The sequence below is a fragment of the Esox lucius genome, chromosome 4 (genome assembly GCF_011004845.1).
Source record: "Esox lucius isolate fEsoLuc1 chromosome 4, fEsoLuc1.pri, whole genome shotgun sequence".
In the NCBI taxonomy this organism is placed as follows: domain Eukaryota; kingdom Metazoa; phylum Chordata; class Actinopteri; order Esociformes; family Esocidae; genus Esox; species Esox lucius.
This window is the reverse complement of record NC_047572.1, coordinates 26,273,715-26,300,382: the sequence shown is the minus strand read 5'-3', so window position 1 is coordinate 26,300,382 and position 26,668 is coordinate 26,273,715. Positions and strand designations below refer to the sequence as shown.

Below are 26,668 nucleotides of genomic sequence, written 5' to 3'. Positions count from 1 at the left end.
TATCACAGTCAAACGCCGACTGTGGGTTTAATCCACGCCAGGATCGGCTTTACATGCGTATATACTGCATCCTAATTTGTCCTGGCGGGGGGGGGGGGGGGGGGGGGGGTTCTGTAAGGCCAGCTTGCACCCCGGCCTGTCATCATCACATTACACCAGTGAACAGATTCAAGGGTGGATTATTCTATAATCACAGTTGAGTAGGAAATTGCAAGTTGTGTATTTGGCCTTGTTTTCTTTATGCATATGATTATTAAAACTTCTTACAGTCTGTTATACGAGAAGGTCAGAGAGGAGGGATCTCTGGCTTCCTCATCCAATGAGTTTTGAGATGGAGGCAAGGAAGGATACATTCTCTAACTAATTAATTCCTTTGGATGAGGAACCTCCCTTCTGACAATCTCGTTCAGCAAACCTACGGAAACATCTGTTCCACCAAATACAATACTATTTACCAGAAGATTGTAGATGGCATTAAGTATGGTCATGATAGAAAGTGTTGATGATTTGCTCAAAGAAATTAATAACAGGAGGATGGTTGGAGCTGTACTGTTAGGCTTCAGGGACTGATATTGATATTGTTCAACCTGTTGCTGAGAAAATGAGGCTTTAAGCAGATATTTTGATTTTAAAGTTACTGGCCGAATATAATAAAATACGTAGAGGGGCCGCAGTCCAATCAAATTTTTTCTGAATATATACCCTAAACCAGGGGTATTCAAATCTTACCCTATGAGCCTGCTGGTTTTCTATTCTATCTCATCATTAATTGGACCCACCTGGCGTCTTAAATCTGAATAAGTCCCTGATTAGGGGATTGCAATGAAGAAAGGGAATGGAACTGTCTTCGAGGGCCAGATTTGAATACTCCAGCCCTAAACCCTTGCCCTAAACATTTCCCTCTGGGAATCCCAGTCAAAACCAGATGCAGTTTGACCGCCATCTTGCGTGCTGGTCTAATTCACAAAAGCTGCCCCCTCTGCCCCTGCCACTTAGCTTGAGGAGGGAGGGAAGGTTTGGTGGTCGTACTAAACGTGATGTATCATTTACCTAAGAGATACCCTAGAGCCATTGAGCATCTGGCGTTGCCATCACCCATAAGCTGTTAAAGTAATGATTCCTTTGGAATAAATGACAGCTGCTATACTACCAGCTTTGCGACACGTCCAATGGCAGCATCCAAGAAAAAAGGCAAGGCATCGTTTATAATGTATCTGCTCTGTAAGAACTGAGTCTTCCTGATTTACGTAAATTATATGAGACCAGCCTGATATACACTGATGAGAGAACATTGTATACAGGTAAAACAGCAAAAGACATACTGTAAGTGAAATCGTGAATGAGGTGCTTCAGTCAGATTTGGAATGGTTAACTATCACAAAGCTGGTCCTAATATCACAAAAAAAGCTTCCCTGGCTTGGATTTACAGTAGGATTTGACAGTATGTAAATGACATTGTACACCACTGGTATGAAACGACATTACTTATACAGCTCCAATTGCGTTGGAAACAGGTTAATGAGGCATCTCTGGGGTTTGTGATTTATTGCCAATATAGGCTGCGTGATGCCAAGAAGAACTAGCCGTGGTGTATTTGTCATTGATAATTGCTTACTCATATTAGGTGTTTCTGCTGTTACATTACGTAACATTTTTTGTTGTGTTTTATTTATGTTTGGACACCACAATGAGTAGCAATTCCTTGATAATGGCGATCCAAATAAAATATCAAAAACACCAAATGGGTTTTGCGAAAGAGGCTGAGTGAGTGAACGCGAGGGGTGAGCATCTCAAGGTCTCTGCGTAATCTGCTCTACTGCAGAAGGCAAAAAACAGCAGTAACAATACATTTTCTCCTAACGGTTCCACTAGAGGTCCCCATTTGGACCTTCTTGGCTTGAAGATGTTTCCCTGCTATGATGACAGCGACTGTTGTCAGAACATTCACAATAAGAAAGGTGATATGACCAAATGATACGAACGGAAGACATCTACGAGAAATCAAGAAAACAAACATTACCATTGCCTTGATTTATCTTTCACCTAGCAGTTTAACTAGGGATAGTATCGATTGCGACTCAGATGAATATATTTTTTTATTTACACATTGAACGCCATTCTAGGTCTGTTGTTAGCTAACGTTAGGAAGCCTAACGCTAGCTTGCTAACTCCAGCGAAATAGCTACTGTAGTTAGCTAGCTAACGATGGCGAAATGTTTACGATTTGGTTGGCTGGCTAGCTAGTTGGCTGCTTGTTTCGTGTTGTTGTATGGAACTAGCTAGCTAGCGTAGATGCTTTAAAATAGCACCTACCTAAGTTGTCTTTGACTTGCATTGATTCTTGGTTAGCAAAAGCTAACTATCAAGGGGAACCAACCAACCAGTGGCGCTAAACAGCTAGCCCCAACGTTTAACGTTACAAGGATGAGTAGCAGTCGAAAACACCAGCATTTTAAAGGAGCCGAAGTGAGCTGTTGTGTCAAATATTTCTTGTTTGGATTCAACATCATATTCTGGGTAAGTAGCTTGAAGCTTTGTTTTGCCATTACGTGATCACAACTGGCTGCGTTTGATATTTCTACTAAACATAGCCTACTACTAACTGCAGACCTTCAAGTGCTGCCCCAGTTCAGATGGTGTTGTCACAAAATGTATTGAGGAGAGCAACGTTCTGATTTTCATTATGAAACAAACAAACTGCTGTTTCCTTGTTAGTCACATCTGCTGTTAGTGGTTTCTATTACTGATATAACGAGAATATGTGAATGAAGACCTCTTCTGCGCCTCTAAACGAATTATGGTTTGAGAATTTGCTGTAGTTGCATAAACTGATTACCTATCTTAGCTGATTGGAAAATATCTGTCAGTCTCTGAAAGTAAATGCGTGAGAGAGTATGTGTTGAGTCTATTGTGTGATTCCTGGCAGTCATAGTGTAATAGTAATGTTGACCAGTAGAAGGCCAACACAAGTAGGTAGTAAATTACATTCTGCGCTGTGTGTGTGTGTGTGTGTGTGTGTGTGTGTGTGTGTGTGTGTGTGTGTGTGTGTGTGAGAGTGGGAGGGGTGTGTGCTGCCTCCCTGACTGTTAACCTTACAATGGCGACTCTCACAGCTTGTCTACTTTACCCACAGACACCACCCAAAGTATGGCAGGAACACTAGGTCAGTGTCAAGATGGTCACTGTCACACGAGGAGCTGATAGGCCGCTGGTCAGGGATAAGGGTTGTTGTATTCAGTAAGAAGCCCAGTGCCAGCCATAACTGCCCAGAGGTCAGCAGTGTGCTGTGGCCTGAACTTTGCTTGTACTGTTGGGAAGGTTAGCCCGGCTCAACATTCCCGCCGGGCTCAAAGTTCCCACGCGGCCCTCTCTCCATCCCTTCTCTCTTTCCCCTCTTTGTCCCCATGGCTGTCATAAGAAAAGCCTCTGTTCAAGCAACAATCCCCTTCCTCAACCTGCGTCACCTCTCAGCCCCTCCCTCCCCATTCTTCCTCGTTTGCCCTTTTGGTCCCTCCCTCACTCGGACTTGACGTCTCTTGTCTCCATGTTGCCAGATGTCCCATGTCAGTATAAAAACCTGTCATATACCATGTATACATTTGAATATACATTTTCCTCAGTGCAGAGAGTGTACAAGTAACATGTAACATGTCTGAGCTAAGGGGAAAGGTTACACAGCCCCCAAAGCACACCCTTTCCTTAATACCAGCCTTGCTTGTACCCCCCCCCCCCCTCGCCAAACAGTCCTTTCAGTGCATTCAGTGCTCTTGTGCTGACCTAGAGGCACTATGTGGCGGTATTGTTTCTCACACTCATTCATGTATGAATGTGCACACAAACACACACACTCATTTACACCTCTATTCTCTGTCTCAGACACACCGCGTCGCATGCAGGCGAGAACAAAGGCTGGGGGTGTTGTTGACTGCTTTCCCCTGAGATACAGCATCCCGCAATTCCCACCAAGGCTTGTCTAATCGATGGGTTTCACACACCCCCCCACACACACACACACACACACTCCGTCTCCTTACCCTAAGCCTCACTTTGTACACTAGAATTCCATCTGCCTGTTTTCTCCCAGCTCTAACATTATAGCACACTGTACTCAGTAGGGTGACTGAATGAATCCACCCCGTCCTAAGTGCTGCCAGGCAGCGGTGTGGAAATGACACATTCCAGTTCTTACAGTGTAATCCGACTCTCAGAATCAATGGGTTATCAGAATCAATTCCTGACGGGATCCTTAATTTGAATGTGTGTCACCGTATTTCTGCCAAGGATAATTAACCCCTGGTCGGGAAAAATAAGTCATCAAAATGTGCGAAAATAGCAGTGATGTATTGTTGTTATTATTGTTGTTATATTTATTAAAACATAGCATCATCAGTAATACATTAATATATGTAGTACATACATACATACATACATACATACATACATATATACATTGAGTGATTAGGTGAGTGATTTGGGGTTTGTTTCTGTGCTCAGCCAATACAATGTGTAGGTGGTTAGGTGTTCAGCAGTCTGACGGCTTACGGTCCGACGCCCTAGGCTTTGGTACTGTCCCATTCTGTCTGATGGTAGGCTAATGAACAGAGGGTTGCTGAAGTGAGAAGGGTCCTTGTTAAATGAAGCATGCTTTCGTCTGGCATTGATTGTATTTATGTCCTGGAGGAGTGGGATCATGGCTCCAGAGATGTGCTGTGTCTTCTTCACCACCTGTTAATGGGCCCTGAGTTGTGAGTGGACCATACCGGGCCCTGATACAGCCGGTCAGTTCCCAATACCGGTCCCTGATGCAGCCAGTCAGTTCCCAATACCGGGGCCTGATGCAGCCGGTCAGTTCCCAATACCGGGGCCTGATGCAGCCGGTCAGTTTCATTCAATGGCCAGGGTGGCGTGCCACACTTCTTTAGTCGCCTTTTACAAGTAAAGGAGCTGTGGCTTCCTCTTGACAACAGTAGTGGAATTGACGGGTCCTCTGGTTATCTCGAAACTGTCTCCACTGCAGCCCTGTTGACATGGATAAGAGCGTGTTCCCTCCTCTGCTTCCTGAAGTCAACAATCATCTCTTGCAGATGTTCAGGAAGAGGTTGTTCTCTGGGCCTCAGAGTATTCGTTTGACTTCCTCCTCACTGTCGACCGACTACTTTGAGTTGGTTTTGTTCGGCCTACAACCGTGATGCCGTCGGACAACCGTGATGCCTTCGGACAACCGTGATGCCTTCGGACAACCGTGATGTTCTGTCCGATGTGATGTTCTGTCCGATGTCGGACAGATGATGGAGTTGGTTTAGTACAGCCAGTGACGGACAGATGGACGATGACGCCAAAAACGCTGCATGCTGGTTGACACGCTTAAGGACTTGACTAGCGATGCCATCTGGACTGGCGCCTTTGAGTGTTCACTGAGTGTGTCACCCTCTGTGTGTCCTTAACGTCAGACCTAATGCAGACAAGGATCGAGGCAGTGAGGATAGACTCAACGATTTGGTGTTCAGCAGTGATGGATAAAGCCAGATCGGAATTAACCTAATTTAAGAAGATACTGAAATATTATACCTTGCAATAATTTATTCATAAAAATCTACAGAGAGGCAATTTCATTGTGCAGAAAAATTAAACACACCTCTAGCTTGATTAGCTTGTTACCCCCCGACTGAGGGGAATGTTTCCAACTCTTCTTTATAATACTTCTTCAACTGTCATGTTTGAGGGCTTTTTCCCCCTCACTGCATTTTGATGGGATTGAGGTCTGTTTTGGGTCATTTTCATATTGCAAGATTCATGTTTGGTTCAGCTTTTTGACAGATGGCCACACATTCTGGTGCAATATGAAATTCATTGCTGAACCATGGTAAGTCGGGCCTTGAGGCAGAAAACCAGCCCCAAACCACAATGCCACCGCCTCCATGCTTTGTGGTTTTCTTGACGTTCTTCTTTTTATAGACAGTGTTTTGTTTTCACCAAACTACTCCATATTTGTCTCCTCTGTTCAGAGCACATTGTTCCAGTAGTTTTGGTCTTTATCCAGAAATTGTCTGGCAAACGTCTGTTGTGTCATGATTTTCTTTTTTGAGAGCAGAGGCTCCTTCCTTCCTGACTTCCCATGTGGGCCAAATTTGTTCAGGCTATTTCTGGCAGTTGACTCACGCAATCCAACATTGATTACGCCAAGAGAGGTGTGTAGGTAACTTGATGTTACCCTAAGATTCTTACAGAATTCTATTAGCATCTGACAGCTCTAGGGCTGAATTTGGTGGGGCGACCTGGCCTGTGTAGATTGTCATTGGTTTGAACTTTTCTCCATCTGTAGGTCATCCTTCTGACAGTGATGTTCTTTGCATTCCCCCCCCCCCCCCAAAAAAATTAAATCTAGTTTCTGCTTAGGGTGTCAAATAGGTCTTGTGATCATGGCGTGATGTGTCACCGCACAGCCATATGTTTTAGACCAAACCAGACCCACGTTTCTAATCTTTATGGAAGGCTAAACCCTCCCAGGTTACTTTCCTTTTTTGGGTCCAACTGATTACTAACATTTTCCGCAGTTGCATTTATTTTTATTGCAAAGTTAAATCTTTTTTTTGTGTAAATTGTAAACTTGGGTTACCTTGATCAATGAGTGTAGATGAAACTATCTACGTGTCCAAATATGTAAGATTTCCTGGTGGTACTTGCACATGGCTAACTGTATTTGCCATAACTACTTTTTCTCACCCTACAAGGTCGGGAGACTGCTGGTTTTCTGGAGTACCTTATCACTAATTACACCCACCTGGTGCCCCAGGTCAAAATAAGTCCCCGATTGGAGGGTTGATATGAAAAACGGTGTGGAACCGGCCTCAAGGTCTAGATTTGAGTTTGAGGGTTACTGCTGTAGCCTTAACTGCCGCAGCATAAAACTGCTGAAACACATCTTATGTAGCTAGAACTGTTGGAGCCATAACAACTGGAGAAACACTGCATGGACTGCAGGCATGTTTCTTTAGCCCTGGGGAAATGTTTTATTGAGTCCAATGATTTAGCTACTTTATTGATTTAAACAGTATGAAATGTAGAGTAAACTGGAAATGTGATCTAGTTTGAATGTTGTCTTGGCTCTTATCTTTTTTCACTGGCGGTTTCAGCATCTTGTTTTCAACAGAGTAGGGCTGCAACTAATTATTACTTTGGTAGTCGACTAATCTGTTGATTATTATTTCGATTAGTCACTTAGTCAACAATTTATTTTGTCACACCCTCCATCTCTGCTTCCTGTGGGCGGGGCTCCTGTACCGGGCTCCAGTGCATGTTTTACTTAACCTGCTCAAGTCTGCACACCTGTGAACGTCACCTAGTTGTCCAGTCTCTGCCTTAACGTAACATAAGTTCCCATAGCAAATTCAAATAATGACCCATGAAGCATATGAATATGAAATGTAAGCTTGATAGCTTAATTAAATCTATTTCTAACATAAATATGTGATCACAATAAAAATAAAATACATTTAAATGAGGATGCTCTCTGTCAAGACTTCAGCCATTTGAGGGGTGCATGAGCCTTTCTTTAGGACAAAGTCATCCAGACGCCTTTGCTTAGTACTACTAAAACAGAAAGAACAAAACAATAAGCTGCATTTATTAACAAGTTGAAGGTAATGTATCATAGCATAGCCAATACCCTATCTGTGATAAACTAATTAAAGCATTTAAATATCTTACAACTGAATTACTGATATACTCCAACACACAGACTAACTAGCTACCATTAAGTTGCAGCAGGTTTACTATTCAGAATGAACAATAGTATCAACACAAGGAAAAAAATTGGGAAGAAGAGACAGGGTAACGCGTTAGCTAACAACTGAAATAGCGTTCTCTCAGCCAGCACCATCCATGAGACCTTGATTTCAGACAGGGGTAAACTAACAAACATTACGATACTAATATTATAGCTAGTTGACTAAAGTACAAAATGGTCCCAAACCTACCCATCTGGAACAAACATCACAGTTCCAGGGTGCTTGCATTCAGTGGCGTTTTTATATGTAAGATATATATATAGATATGTAAAATATAGGATACGTACCATTAAAGCTACAAAACTCCCTCTACTGATGTGTTTGTTTAACACAACAAACAGCGTGGCTCCACAAAACACTTTTAATGACAGAGCAGCTTGCTTCTACCAGGTGTTGTAGAACACAAACTGGGGAGAGAGAGAGACCTTGTGTAATTGCTCTCCTTCTCTCTCACACACATGTAAAATTACCACTGTCACATTTACAAACCTTAATTAGGAATGCAACCAAGCTCAGAACCAATGTGCCTACAGGGCCATACGCAAACAGCAATGAGCTCAGCACCACTGAAGGCCACAACGAAGTGGAAAGACAACTTTTTAGGGAAACAGATCCATTCTTTGACAACAACCTTAATAGATAAGCATGGAAACACTGACACTCGTCACCATCTATATCACACGATCCAGCACAAAAATATGACCAATGCACGGACCAGCACCACAAAGGCAGGATGATAAAATATGCTTTCACTCACCAAGGCTGAGGGCTCACTTGAAGAGAAAGGTGGCACGGCGGTTCTTCCTCTGGGCAAACTTTTCAATGACTTTGGGAATGAAGTCATGTACCTGCTGAATCAGCTGGCTATCGATGGACAACCTGACCAATGGTTACTCGTCGGCCTGGCTCGTCTGTTCCATCGTGAACGGTGGCAGCCCATTCATCCGTTTGCTTCCGCATATTCTGGACATTCTCCTTGAAACGGGTGAGCGCACTGCTAATCCCAGATCCATCGATGCTCTGTTTTTGCAGAGTGTTGTATAAAACATAAACTTCTGGCATAAAGAAGAAAAAAATTCCATCAGCTGCAGAAAGGCTCGGTCCCAGAGTTTTTTTGACAAGCCGTATGCCTCACGTTTGGTGGCCTCATCCCATCCTGGTTGTGTGCGTATGTCCTCCATACACAGGAGCAGCGCAGCACGGTTTTCCCGAACTGCATTGACAGCTCGAAAGCGGGTGGCCTTGGAATGCGTCTCTGTGTGGCCTCAGCAAGTGCCACAACACGTTTTGGAGCGCCAGAGAAAAAGGTGGCAAAAGCAGTTAAATCTGCAAAAAACACCTTCAGGATGTTCATCCTTGCTGAACAAAGTTGCTGCAAGGTCAGGTTCAGCTGGTGAGCAAAGCAGTGTACAAACTGGCCATGTTTCATTAGCGTTTGTACCCCTCGGACGTTTCCACTCGTTACAGCCGCACCATCATAAGTCTGAGCGATAGGCTTTTCTCCCCGCTTCATTGGTTCCAGCACACCCTTGATGCTATTAGAGAGGCTGAGTCCAGTTTTATCTTTCACTTCCACAAACTCCAAAAACCTCTCTGTCACTGTATTGTCAGGCAACATGTATCACAAACAAACCACCATTTGTGATTTACAGGAGACATCTGTTGTCTCATGGCAACAAATTATGTCTTGTTCACTTGCTTGGCTATCACCTCCCTGTACACTTCATACATACAGTCTAACAGTTTGTTTTGTACAGTGCTAGATGGGCTGAGTGTCATAGGGCCTCTGAAGTCTCAAATCGCCCTCACACATATTCTCGAAAATGCATCTGAATATTCCAGGATTCAGGGAGTCCACCGACTCGTCGTGCCCCCGCAGTGCGGTTTCACATTTTCCACACAGTTTAATACATGTTATGATCCGACTGAGAACGTACCTGTTTTCCTCCACCTGTTTGTAATGCTGCTCAATGGAGCGCCTGTATGAACTGTCAACTTGGGCTGCGACATTTACCCTTCCAAGTAAGCCCAGTTTCACAGCATTGTCCAGATGACTCCCGCTGCTCTCATGTTCTGCAATCCTCTCAGAAAGATGTCTTTGTAACCTGTCCTCGACCAAGTACCATCTCCACCAAATGGCAGACATGGAAAAGCTAATCGTTAGCCACTTTTTCTTCAAAAACCACTCCACGTTAAACCTGTGGTTACTTTTACCAGCAGCCCCACTTGGCATCAAATTCGTGTGATGTACATTGATCACACTAACATTCTGAGCATGCGTAGTAATATTTTCGCACATACAATGTACATTGAATTGTGAATGAGGGGCTAGCCCCACATTACTGCGAACTCGAATCGGCAGAACGCAGTCTGAAGCAGCAAGAAAGGGACCAATGAACATGAAATAAAATCCTAACACAAATGATATGCAATTTAGGAAAATGCTATATTCATAGATAAATTATAGGAAGTAATCTTTGAGAAATAATTACATAATTCTGTTGTAGTTCTCTCTGTGGACAATAGGTGGGGCTGCGCCCCTGCTTGCTTTTAAGATGCTCATGCATCACCGTAGTCCTGCCGTGAAATGTCAACTCTGCTTTACAGTGTTTAAACTGAACTTGTTTTGCTGGTATGTTTTTGCTGAAATGCTCCCGTACTAATGAAAGTTTTAGTCTTTCATACTTCTTCGTGAGTACTAGCGTTGCAGTCATGGCAGACAATGGAAGCGATACTGCCCCCAGCACTTCCTGTAGTGTACTGCAATTACAAATGAACAACCAGAAATATTCTGAAGGAGAAAATTGCCAAGATTGCCGTCTCCCCCCTTAAGAACATCTCTGGAACGACGGGTCAACACTGAAATTCCGAGTTCGATGAATGTTTATAATCGACATCATCGGGAACCTAGGTGTAATTCATTGAATGATTCATTGTGTCCATAAAAGCTTATGTAGACCTCTGAGTCATCCTCTGAGGATTTGCTGTGTGGGCTAGGTTTAGACTGATTAAGGATATGGAAAATGCGCGCGCACACACACACACACACATTATGGGAGACTATGGTTAACAGGATCACATGGATTTATGAGTGCTTCGCCCAAGAGCCCACAGGCTAATCCTACTGTTATGGAGATAATGGGGATTTGCTAGCCGCTGTGTGACCATCCATACACACACCCAAAAAGAGGAGAGGGACTGTTGTTTTGCCCTTGTCCAGCTAGGTCCCACAGGCAACCTCACCTTCAACACAGTGCTATTCTATAGACCTACAGTAGAAACACTGGCATACAGGACCTATACAAAGTACTGGAAGATGGTAGCTTGACTATCTGGGGGATTCCATGTTAACTTGACCATTCAACATTGCATTATTGCCAAATTAAATAATCTTACATTTTAGTATCATTATTATTATAATTTGTATTATTATTTGGTCTACAATTTTTTAGGGTACACTATTATTTTAGCAGGGTTTATTGGAAATGGCCTACATTTTGGCCAAAGTAGAGTAAGTGGCCTTATTTTGAATAAGGCATGTTTGTAATACATTTTTCATTTATTTTTAAAATAGAATCAGAGTTTGTTTTTCATAGACTTCTTTGACATCCTTCTACACACAAAACCCCATAATGACAAAGCAAAAACACATTTTAGAAATGTTTGCCAGTTTGCTGAAAATAAAAAATGGAAATATCTCTTGTACACAGGTATTCCGACCCTTTCCAGCATTTTGTAGGAAGAAACTCCGCAATCACAGATCATCTCAAGCTCTGTCTGAGTGGATGTGGAGCATCTGTGAACTGTTATCTTCAGGTCTTTTTGGCTGGGCCACTGATGGACATTCCTAGACTTGTCCCAAAGCCACGCAAGCAAGGTTGGCTGTGTGCTTCGGATCATTGTTGTGCTGAAAGAAATCTTTGCCCTAGTCTCAGGTCCTATATGTGCTCTGAAAAAGGTTTTCTTCAAGGACCTGCCTCTGTTTTGGCTCTGTTAATCCTTCCCTCAATCCTGACCAGTTTTCTGGTCGCCGCCACTGATAAGCATCCCCATAGCATGATGCTCCCACCACCATGCTTAACCATAGGGATGGTATTAGCCAGGTAATGAGCGGTATCTTGTTTTTGCCGGAACGAGCACTTGGCATTCAGGCCTGTTAGTTTGAATTTGGTTTCATCTCAGAAGGATATTCTTCCTCATGGTTTCAGAATCCTTTGTGTGCCATTTGGCAAACTCCTGACAGCATATCATAAGTTTTTTGCTCAGGAGTGGCATCCAGGAATGCATTATACCATAAAGGCCTTAACGATGGAATGCTGCACAGATGGTTTTCCTTCTGGCATGTTCTCCCATCTCTGCAAAGACACTCTGAAGCTTTATTAGCTCTGGCCGTTGGGTTCTTTTTCACCTCCCTGTCCTTGCCTAGTAAGTGGATTTTGATGGATGGCCAGCCCTGGAAAGTGTCTTCGTTGTTCACAATGTCTTCCATTTCACAATGAAGGAGCCAACTGTGCTCCTGGGGACTTTCAGTACTTAGCAGTACTTGTATAGTCTTCCCTTTGTGTGTAGATTGATGCTAGAAATACATCCAATAACACAGCAAAATGTGGAATAGTGAAGGTGTCTGAATACGTTCTGAAGCCACTGTATTTCCTACTGGTGCTGCCTCATTGCGTAATGCCTACCCAGTGAATGGATGTCTGGCGTAGGGAAGTTAACATTTGCTCAGGGTTGCTCTTTCTCATCGCATTCTGGTGACTGTTGTTGTCGTTTTGGTGCAGGCATTCTCAGTCGCGGTGGCTGGCCGTTGAATGTGCTCTGGGACAACCAACAAAAAGAACATCTGAGAATTTTGTCTGTGCTCCGATGGGAAGTGAATTATGTCCTGGTTACTGTATGAATATCATTTGTTCTCTGGTGGATTATGAAAGTGTTGGAGTTGAGTCATCTAACTATTTTCTTCTTTTAAACAGCTCCTGGGTGCATCCTTCCTGGGAATAGGGCTGTGGGCATGGGCAGAGAAGGTAAGAACACACACTCCCAAACACAGCTATTGCTGCAGTAGCATTTCTGTAGTTCTTCTTGTTTTTTTTTTACGGCTGCCTGTTGTAACCAAAGCAACTAACCAGAGGCTATTTAGAACTGGGCTGATGGAACAAAGTCATTACACACAGAGGACTCGTGCTGTTGACAGTTTTGTCTTATTAAAATACAGCCTGTATCAAACATGCCCGTGTTTTTTGTTTTCCATTTTTCCACCCATCGTGTCCCAACATACCATCATTGTTATGACGTACATGGATAACCCAGTACATTTCTACTGCAACGTTCCACTGTCCACAGATCAGCCCTTCAATCCCAGGATTTGCTCACATTATTTAATTTTGTTGCAAAACTTCCCTCAATTAACTTCTTGAATGTGCCTATCTGGATCTACACCGTGACCTTTCAACGAAATCCTTAAAAACTAAACAAAGGGGTGTGCTATTTGCTCTAGTAGCGAACCGAGCGACTATATGTGCAGGACCTTTACATCATAAGCAGGTTGAAAACAAAAATCTACTTAATTAGCTGAACCTTGGAACCAGAGTAGCAGGAGAAGGTGTCCATGTGGGTGATGTTAGCAATTAAGAAGAATCATGCTGGCCTGCCTAACCGAGATTTTACTTCTGATTACGCACTTGCTGTCTCAACTGCATCCATCCAAGAGAAGTTAATTCAACTTGCCAGCTCATTTTAACCAGGGTAATTGCAAATATGGAACTTAAAACAACTATGCGCTTTCTGCACCAACTACCAACGCCATACAGTTTTTTCTTTTGTGTAAAGGAAAGCCAACTTGTTTAGTGCTGCTGTCTGTTCTCATTTTGACTTCTGATTCTGTCATTATAATTCCATCTTCCATTGATTTCCGATATCCTCCTCGTGTAAAGAGGTCGCACCCCCCCCCCCCCCTCTCCCGTGTGCAGTACAATACCGGGTGCTGTTCTGCGAAGCACCCCGTTTAACTTCTTCCGTTGGAGAACATGTGACGCCCATTACTTCACCCGTAGAGTGCGTTCTGTTTGTCGTCAAGCATCACATGCAAACAGGGTTTTCAACAGCGATTTGCCTGGCCCGAGTTATTTGCGATCCCAGTGCAGAACAGTGTTACGCGTATAAATGCGCACACGTTCTGGCAGTCAGTCCGCTGCACACGAAATAAAAGAGATGTTTATAAAAAAAAATTGAGGCCAAGTTAAGACAGACGGACATTCTGCCCCGTATGCTCGCAGTACGATCGACAACCTTACTGTTGCGCTGTCACTGCCAAGGACGTTACCTTATGGTTTACATCGTATATTCATCTTGCGAGGCAGCTATCACCATCAGATGTTATTTATTTCTTTGTATCTAGGCTGTTATTGGTACAACACAGATTATATGGATTACACTGATAAAACAGATTACATGGATTATATACTGTAGATTAAATTAGATATTAGATCATCAGTATAGGAGAAAAGTGCATTCTCTCATTTCTGTCTGTTTCTTTTATGCTCCCCTTTCTCTTTCCTTATTGCATCTTTCTTAATATCCGCTCTCCCTATTTCTCTGTGTTCTCACTCTCTTGCTCTCCATCTAGCCCCTTAGCTCTCTGTTACTCTTTTTCCACTGCTCTCTATTCTGTCTTTTGCTCTTTTGTTTTTTCTCTCTCAGTAAACTGAAGGTCGATGTTCTGTGAAGCATTGAGGGACCTGTGCAGTATGAATGCATTACTAGCCTTGTTAACGATTAACAGTTACTTAACGGTCAGTTAATTAATGAATTTGCCAGAAAAGGATCCGTCACAAAGCTAATTGCTAATGCCAACGTGGAAACGTGTCGGTAATGCCCTGCGGGCTTATTCATTCAAAGAATAGATGTGTTTGTAACAAAGAGATTCTTTACCAGTACAATGGAGGTAGGCTACATTAAGTACTAATGATGCCATATAATCCATGATGATTAACCGTATGGGCTTATGATCGGATTGGCCTATCCGAGACAAACAACCGTTTCCTCTGTAACCATGACGAATAGATCTTGGCTGTGGTGCCGTCGAGGTCTGTTCCATATCTGGACATGAAGCCTGACATGCACGTGTGGGTACGAGTGATAGGGTGGTAAATAAGCTGGAGCTCAGACCTCCGACCAGAGACGGTTGACATTATTCCAATCCTTAATTGTGTGAAAATGTGCATTCTTTCCCATCGTGCATTTAATTGGAAAGGCATGTTTTTTTGACCTAAAAACCTGCGTTCTATTAAAAATATACAGTGTCAACTTTTTCAAGCAGTTTACACCATATATATATATTTTTTTTCGGAACGCAGGTTTTTGGTGTGTGAACAAGCGCTCGTTGACTTGAGGGAGAAAGCGGGTGAATAGAACAGCTAAAGAGACAGTGAAAGAGTAGTCACCTGTAATGCACCAGAACATGGCCTCAGGGGGTTATAGAGGAAGCTGGCTGTTGGGGGAGGGAGGCCCGCCTTCCTGCCTTTTCCTGCCAGTCTGTAATTGTGCATTTCCACTGAATCCATGTTATTTGTGATGTTTAGTGTTAGGACTCCAGGAAGAGTAGCTGCTGCTATGGCAAAAGGGGATTAAAGGGGTTTACTATAAATGAATAAAAAGTATATGATCTAAATCAGCTGGGTTTAAATACATGTATTAAAACCCAGTTGATTTAGATCATGTACTTAAACCCAGTTGATTTAGATCTAAATCACATGTACATGATCTAAGTCAACTGGGTTTAAGTACATGATCTAAATCAACTGGGTTTAAGTACATGATCTAAATCAACTGGGTTTAAGTACATGATCTAAATCAACTGGGTTTAATGATGCACTAGAGCTGACATGAACATGTCACACTGCTGAAACCCATGGCACCAGTCCTCAGATTAAAGTACATCACATTTCCATTTAGGGAGGTTAGGCAATAGTCCTAAATAGGTACATTTTTTAAAGCCGCACCCAGACCCCGTTGAGTCTCTGATAATCACCCGAAAACTGGTTTGTTAGGCTTCCTAGCAACGTGTGTAGATGATCCTGCTCCATTTCCTCACTGTGTTGTAGCTGACTATCTATCTCAGCCCACTCAAAAAAAAATTCTCTTTAAATCAAACGTTTACATCACGCTAAATAGTAGTTCTGAACCATGAGCTGACCCGAGGGTTCAAATACATTTTCTATTCCACCTTGCAAGAGATTTATTGCGGTTCAACCTCAAGATCCTATTAGGCAATGCCCACAGTGAGGTTGTCTCTCACAGCCAATAATGTTCCTTTTAGGACTTTCACCTGCATAAAAACATGTTTACCGTTGTCTAAAAGAATGACAGACACGCCTACCAAAACATACCTTAACCGGCTCGTACTTAAATGGAAAACCGATAACTGTGGCATGTAATGAACATTTAAATTATTGTGAAGTCTCCCTTTAAAAAAATATATATAGTTGGGGGGGGGGGGGGGGGGGGGTCAGTGTGTTCTGACTCTCTGGTTCTTGTCTTTCCTCAGGGGGTGCTGTCCAACATGGCGTCCATAACCGACCTGGGGGGTTTTGATCCAGTGTGGCTCTTCATTGTAGTCGGCGGAGTCATGTTTATCTTGGGATTTGCCGGCTGCATCGGAGCGCTCAGGGAAAACACCTTCCTGCTCAAATTTGTGAGGAATCATGATTTTACTTAACTGAATCCAGCTTGTGGAACCACCGTTTTATGATGTTATATATATTCATATTTATCTGATTCGCTGGTTACTCGCTGCTTGCCTTCTGTAAACTAACTGGGGGGGAAAAAGAGCTATTACCGAAGGGACCTCGGACCTTCTCATCCAATGTGGCCAGGTGATAACATCCTAGGATCTGTGATGAGAGTAATTGGCATGAAGCCTTTTTCTTTGATTCTTTTCATTTCAACTCGGTAAGCCGAATGTTTTTGATGAGCCATAACGCCTGCATGAGGTTATCTCCCAGCTTCGGTACTGCTCTTTACACATTCAAAAGTCGCACACACATTTTAGATTTGTTACTGAGGTATTGCGCGCATTCATAAGAGAAGGTACATGCTGGTACCAATAGGATAACCTGTCAGCTTCTACAAGTAGTTTAGAACCAAATTGGAAATTACCACTAGTCATAAAAAGCCTGAAACATGTATTGCTCTACACAAACCTTGAGCATAGCACAACGTGTCACTAGGTTCAGCTCACTTGACAGTGGCCTGTGAATGATAGACCGGTCTGCACCACAAGGCTCATTGTCACTCTGTGTCTTAGCTAGCTTACTTATCTAGTGCTGGGAAGCTGATGGAGCTTTTTGGCATGGGAAAGACCTCCTAACCCTCTACATGTTTAACATTTTAAAGTAAATTGATGATTTGAGACTCTAGTCTATTTCCGAGCTGCTTTCAGTTGTTCAGCGCGCAAGGCTAGAAATGGGACCGTATATACAGTTATCTATATGGGCCTAATACTCATCTTAGAACCGATGGTAGGCATTGTGTTCTAACATTCATATGTTTTAATGTTTTCTGGTGTAGTTCTCTGTGTTCCTGGGCCTGATATTCTTCTTGGAGCTGACAGCAGGCATCCTGGCCTTTGTTTTTAAAGACTGGATAAAAGACCAGCTCAACTTCTTCATCAACAACAACGTCATGGCCTACCGCGATGACATCGACCTGCAGAACCTCATAGACTTCACACAGGAATATGTGAGTATAGTTAGATGTTATAGACTTCTCACAGGAATATGTGAGTATAGTGAGATGTCATAGACTTCAAACAGGAATATGTGAGTATAGTTAGATGTTATAGACTTCACACAGGAATATGTGAGTATAGTGAGATGTCATAGACTTCAAACAGGAATATGTGAGTATAGTGAGATGTTATAGACTTCACACAGGAATATGTGAGTATAGTGAGATGTTATAGACTTCACACAGGAATATGTGAGTATAGTGAGATGTTATAGACTTCACACAGGAATATTTGAATACAGCCAGATGTTGTAGACTTCACACAGGAATTTGTTGCCTAAGCAGATCTAGGTTAAAGATATAAATGCCCTGTTTAAGAACCAATTGCGTTTTGTAGGACCTGAAGGGATCATCTGGAATTCTGAAGGATTTTTGCATTGTGGTTGATGGTGGGGGTCAAGTACAGAAGGAACCTGCATTTAAAGACACAGCATTGTGCAAGTGGCATAGCTAATAATGCAAGGAGGTAAATGTGGCGTTTGCTGTTAGCTTGTGCAACATGTTTAATTGACGGTGCCTCCTCCTACAGTCCCTTATACAGGGCTGGGAAGGTGGTCAGTGAAGATGGGTGGGTATGATCCCACTTTTGAAACCAGGACAACCTAAGACAAGCACAGCCGTGCAACCGGCCACATCATATGTACGTACGTAGGTGTGTACACACAAGTACAGTGTGATGAATAAAGAAGACAATGAATAACGAAGACAGTGGATAGAATGAAATAAATGAATGAGGAGGAAGGCCTGTGAGGGCTGAGGGAACTAAAGTACAGGGTTGTTTATGGAGATTTACGGTCCCCTTCAGTCTGGCATAACACTGATTCACAGCCTAATATATTTGTCCAGGGTTGTGGGTCCCTGAGCCTGCTGCGGATCGCGGTGCTGTGGTCCGTGATCGTTTTGTTTGTTTGCACGTGTGTGTCTGTGTTTAGGTGGGTTTGTGTTGGGTTGTTGGTGTACATAGAAAATAAGTGGATTTGATGCTAATCAAGATGTTTATGGATCGTGGCTTATCTCTCGGGGAAAAACAATTCCTAGACCAGGTTCTGTAGAAGATAATCTTAGATCTCGCGTTCTGTAGAATCTGACGGGGGAGTTGGATCAAAATAGCTGACATGTCTGACAGACAAGAAATAATTGCTAACTTTAGAAGATTTGGGCCAAAGGTGCTTTTGATTAGTTTTATAATCTAGACTGACTTCTCTTGATCTGTGGATACACAAGACCTAATGAAATCGGTTGCTTTAGTGGACACCTTCTGTATGGTGAACTTGTTGATCCTCTCCTTGTGTTGCAAGTTGTGTTTCTGTAAGTTGGACTGCGTTATATCTGATTCCTTTAGTTGGACTCTTGCGGCAGGAATTCATGAAGGCTCATAAAAGCTTATAAAACGTGTAATAACCATTATTCCTGCCCCCATGTTTAAGTGGTCTTGTTGTGGAGCCCACGGCCCCAATGACTGGAACCTGAACATCTACTTCAACTGCACTGAGTTCAACCCCAGCAGGGAGCGCTGTGGAGTGCCCTTCTCCTGCTGCATCAAAGACCCAGCCGTAAGAAACATGCTAACGTGGATCCTTATGAACTACAATTACATGCTGTGAATGGCAAATAACAAAAACAGCTTGCATTTGTGGGTGGGTGAATTATCAGTTACTTCTTCTCACAACCTTTCTCGTTGTATTTTTTTCAAGGAGGACGTCCTGAACACACAGTGTGGCTACGACGTGCGACTTGAAGGGGTTGGTTTTACTTTCTCCCTACCTGTGAGGTCCTGTGCAGACTGTTTTATCCTGTATCAGAAGATTTCCGGCTAACAGTCCATACATGTATTGTTCTTAGTTAAAAAATAATAATAGGTCAAATTGAAGAAAAATTGCTTTTTAGCAAAGGTGTTTTTGAGCAAAGGTTTTGCTAGGGCTTGTCTGTAAGTGACACACTAACCAGTATACTGCCAGGTGATGTCACAGGGCCAGGCCGAAACTTCGTCCCAGCCAAACCGTCCGACGTTTCAGGCCATCTTTTTAAACATGTCTTTCACAAAACGGACATTATAATTTTCACAATTTCCCTGTATTTTTAACCTTATGTCGTGGCAGTGTACTGTGTATAAAACACAGGAAAAGCGCTGTGACTTTAAGTAGCTAGCTAGCTAACATTCAGGACTCTAGGTTTTAATAACAGTGTGTTCTTCTGACAGTGCTAATTAGGCTACAGTTATAGCCCTGGAAAGGATCCCAGCTCTGTAATTCAAGATTCAGTGGGTTAAGCTTTCCTCTGCTGTCTGTGTGTGTTTCTTTACTCTGTGTGTGTCTGTTACTATTCTTGGAAGGTCCACATGTCCTCATAAGTATAGGATCAATAACCATTGCAAATCATGACTAGGGAGGACTTTTTGCCAGTCCCCATTTGTATAAATAGCTTTTTTAGGCTTGCTGATAAGGTTAGGGTTATTTTAGTGGTTAGGTTTATGGTTAGGTTAGGAGTTCGAAATGTTATACTTTTTAATAGTTAATTGTGATCCCAAAAATGTTCTTACTAGTATAGTAAAACAAATGTCTCCACTCACAACACTCGACCAGAGTTCACTGTTACATTTTTTTGATTTCCTTATTGTTTATAGACTGATAGATTTGACTGTTTTGTACTGTTTCTAGACTGATAGGTTTGACTGTTTCGTACTGTTTATAGACTGATAGGTTTGACTGCTTCCTATTGTTTTTAGACTGATAGGTTTGACTGTTTCGTACTGTTTATAGACTGATAGGTTTGACTGCTTCGTACTGTTTATAGACTGATGGGTTTGACTGTTTCGTACTGTTTATAGACTGATAGGTTTGACTGTTTCATACTGTTTATAGACTGATAGGTTTGACTGTTTCATACTGTTTATAGACTGATAGGTTTGACTGTTTCATACTGTTTATAGACTGATAGGTTTGACTGTTTCATACTGTTTATAGACTGATAGGTTTGACTGTTTCGTACTGTTTATAGACTGATGGGTTTGACTGTTTTGTACTGTTTATAGACTGATAGGTTTGACTGTTTCATACTGTTTATAGACTGATAGGTTTGACTGTTTCATACTGTTTATAGACTGATGGGTTTGACTGTTTCATACTGTTTATAGACTGATAGGTTTGACTGTTTCATACTGTTTATAGACGGATACGTTTGACTGTTTCGTACTGTTTATAGACTGATGGGTTTGACTGTTTTGTACTGTTTATAGACTGATAGGTTTGACTGTTTCGTACTGTTTATAGACTGATAGGTTTGACTGTTTCCCGCTGCAACAGACTGGTAGATTGAGTTTATTTGTGCGTTGCTGGTGTGGGTTGGGTGGGGGAAGTAGTAGAATGGGAGAGGGAGGAAGAAAATAGCAGAGGAAGGTAGAAAAAAGGAGAGACAATTAAAGTTCACTGTCATCCTCAGAAACAACCAGCAATGTCCTAGCCTTTCATTGGACGCCTTGGAAAAACCATTACCTCCCCATTGGTGGAGAGTAAGGTTTCCAGGTTTTAGCCTGGGAACAAAAGGCTCCATGGTGGAGTGTCCCTGGGAACAAAGATGCTTTTGTGTAGGAGGGCATTTCCATCCCCTCCTCCTGTTCTCCCAGTGTCTCTGTGCCACGTCTAAATTACACTTCTTTATTGCTGTAGTCTAATCTGACACGGGAACAGAATGACAAGGCTATATTCTTAAAATCATTTATTCAAAATTAATAATTTATTGTGGTTAATACATCGTGCGTACATCACAGTAAATACATCATGCTTTATGCACGCACGCACTCACAAAAAAACACACACACATACTTTAGGAATGTCTATCCTTACGGGCAAAGTTATTGACCTTTGCATAACTTTATCACCAGAAACCTAAACTTAACCCTTACCCGAATTTTAACGTTTACACTAAACCTAACACTTAACGAGTATGAAGTATACAGGGTTGTAATTCTGCCACTAAGTCAGTACTACACAGCCAATCCGTCCCAAACGGCTCTCCATTTCGCTTATAATGCATTTATAGTACATGTGTTTATAGTACATGTGTTTATAGTACATGTGTTTATAGTACATGTGTTTATAGTACATATTTTTTATGTCCTGTATGAAATGGGATAGCACTCCCTTGAGATGCATGTGTAACTGGTTATTCTTGCATGTTCTGAGTTACGTTCCGACAGCCAGTGGTTTTGTTTGGCTTAACCAAGTGTTCAAAATGTTCCTCTCCAAACTGAGGAAGGCACTTTATTTAAAATGTTATTTTTTCCTGTTTTCTTCACCAGGAGCTGGACCAGCAGAAGTCTATCTATACCAAGGGTTGTGTGGGGCAGTTTGAGAGGTGGCTTCAAGACAACCTGATCATTGTAGCTGGCCTCTTTGTGGGCATTGCACTTTTACAGGTAAGGAGGGGAGAAGCCAATTTCAATTGTAGCGCCCTACTTTGATGACGTATTCAATCATCTGTAGAATTAAAAAAATATAGTAGCTGATCATGTCTGTATTCAAAGTCACCATCACTCCTGGGTGATTGTGCTTTGTTTGACTGCCACCTGTTGGTGATCGAGAGTAACACACGTTTCCTGCCGCGTGTCAACTTCAGGCAATTTAACTAACGTGTGGTGTTGTATCCTGTTCCTGTTTAGATATTTGGCATATGCCTTGCTCAGAACTTGGTGAGCGATGTCAAGGCTGTGAAGTCCAACTGGTGACGCCAGGACCCTCTGGAGAGGGTGGGGTACGTCTGACCTTTGACCTTCCACATCAAGTTGGAGGACCTTTCCCCCCGAAACGCTCCGAGGCTGAGCTTTGAAAATTCAAAGAGCACTGTTTAACCTATGGTCCTGTCTGGACTGGGAACTAACAACACACCAAAACACACAGGCCAAGACCCACCACACCACACAACACACACACACACACACACAACACACACACAACACAGTTTATTACACGCAATTATGCAGACAGGTTAAACTGGCTGACTTTGTAAGTGCTACTCTGTTGTTTAGACTTTGATTCCCCTGGCTGTATTCATGTGGTACAGTTTCCCAGGAATATTCCCTCCCGATGAGGATGGTGGGTTTAAGGAGAACTAGATGGGTAGGCCTGGATGAGATGAGACCAAGAAGATGCACAAGAAGAGATTCAGTCCCATATAGATGCAACGTTTATCTTTTAAGAATTTTCCTTGGTTTTACAGATATTTTGGTAAGAGGATTCTGTCATCTAACAAATCCCCCCCCCCAAACAGGATTTTGGCAAAACCTGGGAATGTTTGTTTTTCCGACACTAGTCACATCAGGATCCATATCAGCTCGTTCCTAAAACCCCTTGGCTCTCTGACACCCATTCGAGAATCTGGGTCTGTCATACCTAACTACCATCTGTTCTTCAGCAGCACTTTGTCTAATATATGGTGGAGTGGACTGCTCCCTAACTGGTTGGTTGGCTGACTGGTTGGTTGGCTTGCTCGATGACTGGTTGGCTGGCTGACTGGTTGGTTGGCTTGCTAGATGTCTGGCTGGCTGACTGGTTGGCTGGCTGACTGGTTGGTTGGCTAAATTAATGGTTTGTTGACTGGCTGACTGGTTGGTTGGCTGGCTAGCTGAATGACTGGTTGGCTGGCTGGCTAGCTGACTTGTTGGTTGGCTGGCTAGATGACTAGTTGGCTGGCTGGCTGGCTGGCTCACTAGTTTACCGGCTGGCTGGCTGATGTGACCACTGAAAAAAGCTCAGTTTGTGTGAGCTGAAATAACTTTAGCGCAAAGATAGGAAATGTGAGAATTGGCTTCCACAGATAATTATTGAGATAGCCAGGCCTTTCTGAAGTCAGATAACCGCTTCTTTTTGTTCAGATTTATGATACACACCTGTGGTAAATATTACAGTCAAAGTTGTTTTATGCTTTTTCTTATCCTTTTCTTAACCCTGCTAATGTGTGTTTTAAAGTATATATTTTCTTTGTCCCTCTTCTTTTGACAGCTTTTTAACTTGTTTGTATAGAATAACAAATACTTGTTAATATCTTTATCAATAGTTACAAATATTCTCAATATAACATGAATGCTGCTTTTTGACCTCTTAGAGGATTGATATTATAAAGTAAGTTTGCAAAATGATGGTCCTTTATTTTAATATTTCCAGCTTTTACCTATATCCTTTTTGTAGGTTTCCAAATTTCCAAATGGGATCTTCCTACCTGGATTTAAAAAACCATGGGAAATTGTGGAATGTTACCTGAATCTTATATCTAAGTAACAGTAACCAGGTTGAAAGCTTAACAGTGTTGGAATAGAAGTGGTTGCCATAATATTATCTTTATTTTTAAATACACAATGTGGCGTTGTGTCATGGTGTTATTTAACTTTACTGAGTTTAGAGTTGGTCGTCCGAGGACATTTTCAGCACCTCTGATAAGTAGCATTATACATACATTGGTCCAAGTTTGGAATTGAATTTGCCCGTTTAAAGTGCAGCTTGCCACTGGACAGTTGGTTAACTTATCATACCTCCTCCCATTGGGGAAGTATTCCGAGGTGGTATGGGTCCCCCAGCTACATCCACATTTTGGGGATTCTGCCTAGTTGGTGGATGTAGTAATATCAGACTTGACTCTAGCTGTGCATAATTTACTATGCTTCTCTGCTAGTCCAAGAGCTCTGTTATCTCTCTCTTCTATACTGTCCAACTGCCTTGTATTTCAAGCAGGTGTCTACTTGTTCTACATTGGTGACAATGTAGTAAACCCTTGTAATGGTGATCAGATTAAAGCTATTGACTATTTATGGACCAGTCGCTTCCCCGCTGGTTGCCCTGAATATGTCAGACGTAAGTCAGTGTGAACTGGATTTGATGTAGACAAAGAAAGATTATTTTAACATTTGAGTCTCATGTTTTTTTTTTTTTTTTTTTAACCATTTGAGATTATTTCTTTTTTGTATACTTTTCTCTGTTTACTCGCCATATGTAGCTGATTATTTGTTTTTTACCTTTGTCTCTTGTGGCCTTCGTAACATGATACCTTGTGATACCTTGTCTGATATTTACTTCTATGTTAAGTTCCTAATGGCCTAATTTTCACTAAGTAGGCGTGTCTCTAGTTAAAGGAAGTGTATAGGACTTCAATGACATAATTCCTTAGGGTGGAGGAGTTTCCATACCATGAATGTATACCTGTGGACGAATCTTAATTTCCTTGGTTCCTTATGTAATTAATTCCTTGCATACTCTGCCTTTTTCTCAAGTCGAAATGTATTGTAGGAGTAGTCCCAAGGGAAAGATTGATGTTCACCAATTCCATTGGCTTTCACTCCTCAGACTACATTCATCCATATTTCACGTTATCTCCCGATCTCCCCTTCAGTAGAGAAAAGAATGGACATCAAATGTGAAACAGAAATGTGAATAGAAAACGCAACACAAATATAGTCAATGTTTTTTTTTTTTCAATTTTAACAATTTTTTCATCTTTTGTGCATTCCATTTTCAGTTGTTTTACTGTAGTTCCTTTCTGTGTCCAGTCACTTCCCACCTACTTTAGAAAGGAATCGGAAATGTTTCTTCTGCTTTATCAATTTCATTACAGCAAAACATTGTTTACGTGGATGATTTCTATTCCATACGATTGCCATCTGTTTTGTGTGCGCTTGCCGTCTCGCAAGTTGTCATTATCCAGCAAAACAAGGCCTGACGGTGAGGGAGGTTGGTGTGGTTTCCCAACTGACTGGCACGTAGACTGACTGGCACGTAGACTGACTGGCACGTAGACTGACTGGCACGTACACTGACTGGCACGTAGACTGACTGGCACGTAGACTGACTGGCACGTAGACTGACTGGCACGTAGACTGACTGGCACGTAGACTGCCTATGTGGACTTGTTCCCAGTGCATGTGGGTTGGTTCGAGGTCTTCTCAGAGCTCAGAGTGAATAATCCATTAAGTAAACTCAGCCTGTTCGTCTCGTCGTGGGTCACGTCCAAACGTGTGCGTTCATGATTAAAACATACTGGACTGGTGCTAAATAGAACATGAGTCATTTCTTTGTTTTGTAAAATCCAACATTTTGCCCTTGGTTTAATACATTAACCGGTTAGTTTTTGCTGTTGCTTTTTCCCCCTCAAAGCCTTTAAGACACTTGTGTTTACATTATCCTGAAAGCTTATAGCTTTTCCTACATCTAGCTTATCTGAAAGAAAATGTCCTTTAAAGCTAGAGGTGGGATTTGTTTCCGTTTGCCTGTCAGACGGACGCGGAGAGGTGCTGTGAATCTCGTAGTCGTTCAGACGAGTCCCCCAGAAGTGATGTGCCATACTGTACATTCCCTTGTACCTTGTGAGGATGTGACGGTTCAGAAGAAAAGTGACAGTATGCGAACAATGTTTGTAGGTTTATCTGAACTTGAAACAGTGTTGTAACATCTTATCACTACAATGATGATGCCAGGCCTGACATAGCGATGCATTCCCATTCAAGATGACGAAAGAGACATTTTTATGAAAACAATTCTTATTGTAGCATTTGTGTATTTTCACTGGGGACATTTTTAAGACACTATTCCCTTCACTGCTTGAATTCCCATTTGTCGATAAAACAGACGTGAATAAAAAGAAGCCTCTTCAATTGGTTTGTTTTAGCCATGTTTTTTTTTTAAAAAAACATCTTAAAAGGTCGTGTTGTAAAGAAATTTAGATAATGACTGAGGAATGATTGTCGGATGTGGTCTGTTACACTGTAAATTGTTACAAGTATGCTTCTTTTTCATATTAAATAAAAAGGATTTATGAAAAATATCAGGCCTTTATTACAAGATTTGATTCATTAACAAATATTTGTCAGTCTCCACCTGTTGACTGGTTTGGAGGAAGTCTCCATAATCTTGTTTTATTTTTATTGAAAATGTAATGTTTAATGTGTGCCACTAGATGGCGACAATTGTTAAGGGATTATTCTGCTAATTGTAGGTCATGTACTGAAAATCTGAAAAAGTTTGGGCGGTCATATGTACAAGAAACACAAGTTACGGACCTGGAATGCGTTCTTTCCGGTTCCCTCTCGACAGAGCAACAGTTGGAATAATAGA

General features: G+C 42.1%; 1 protein-coding gene across 1 annotated transcript; it reads left to right on the top strand.

The window, feature by feature from the left end:
* The first annotated feature begins 1,863 nt into the window (after nt 1–1,863).
* tspan17 (tetraspanin 17) lies at nt 1,864–26,378 on the top strand. Its single transcript, XM_034291862.1, has 8 exons — nt 1,864–2,517; nt 12,761–12,811; nt 16,333–16,479; nt 17,355–17,525; nt 19,001–19,126; nt 19,268–19,315; nt 21,871–21,987; nt 22,231–26,378. The coding sequence occupies exons 1-8, from the start codon at nt 2,425–2,427 to the stop codon at nt 22,294–22,296; spliced, it is 819 nt and encodes a 272-aa protein (XP_034147753.1). The 5' UTR covers nt 1,864–2,424; the 3' UTR covers nt 22,297–26,378.
* Nucleotides 26,379–26,668: the final 290 nt, after the last annotated feature.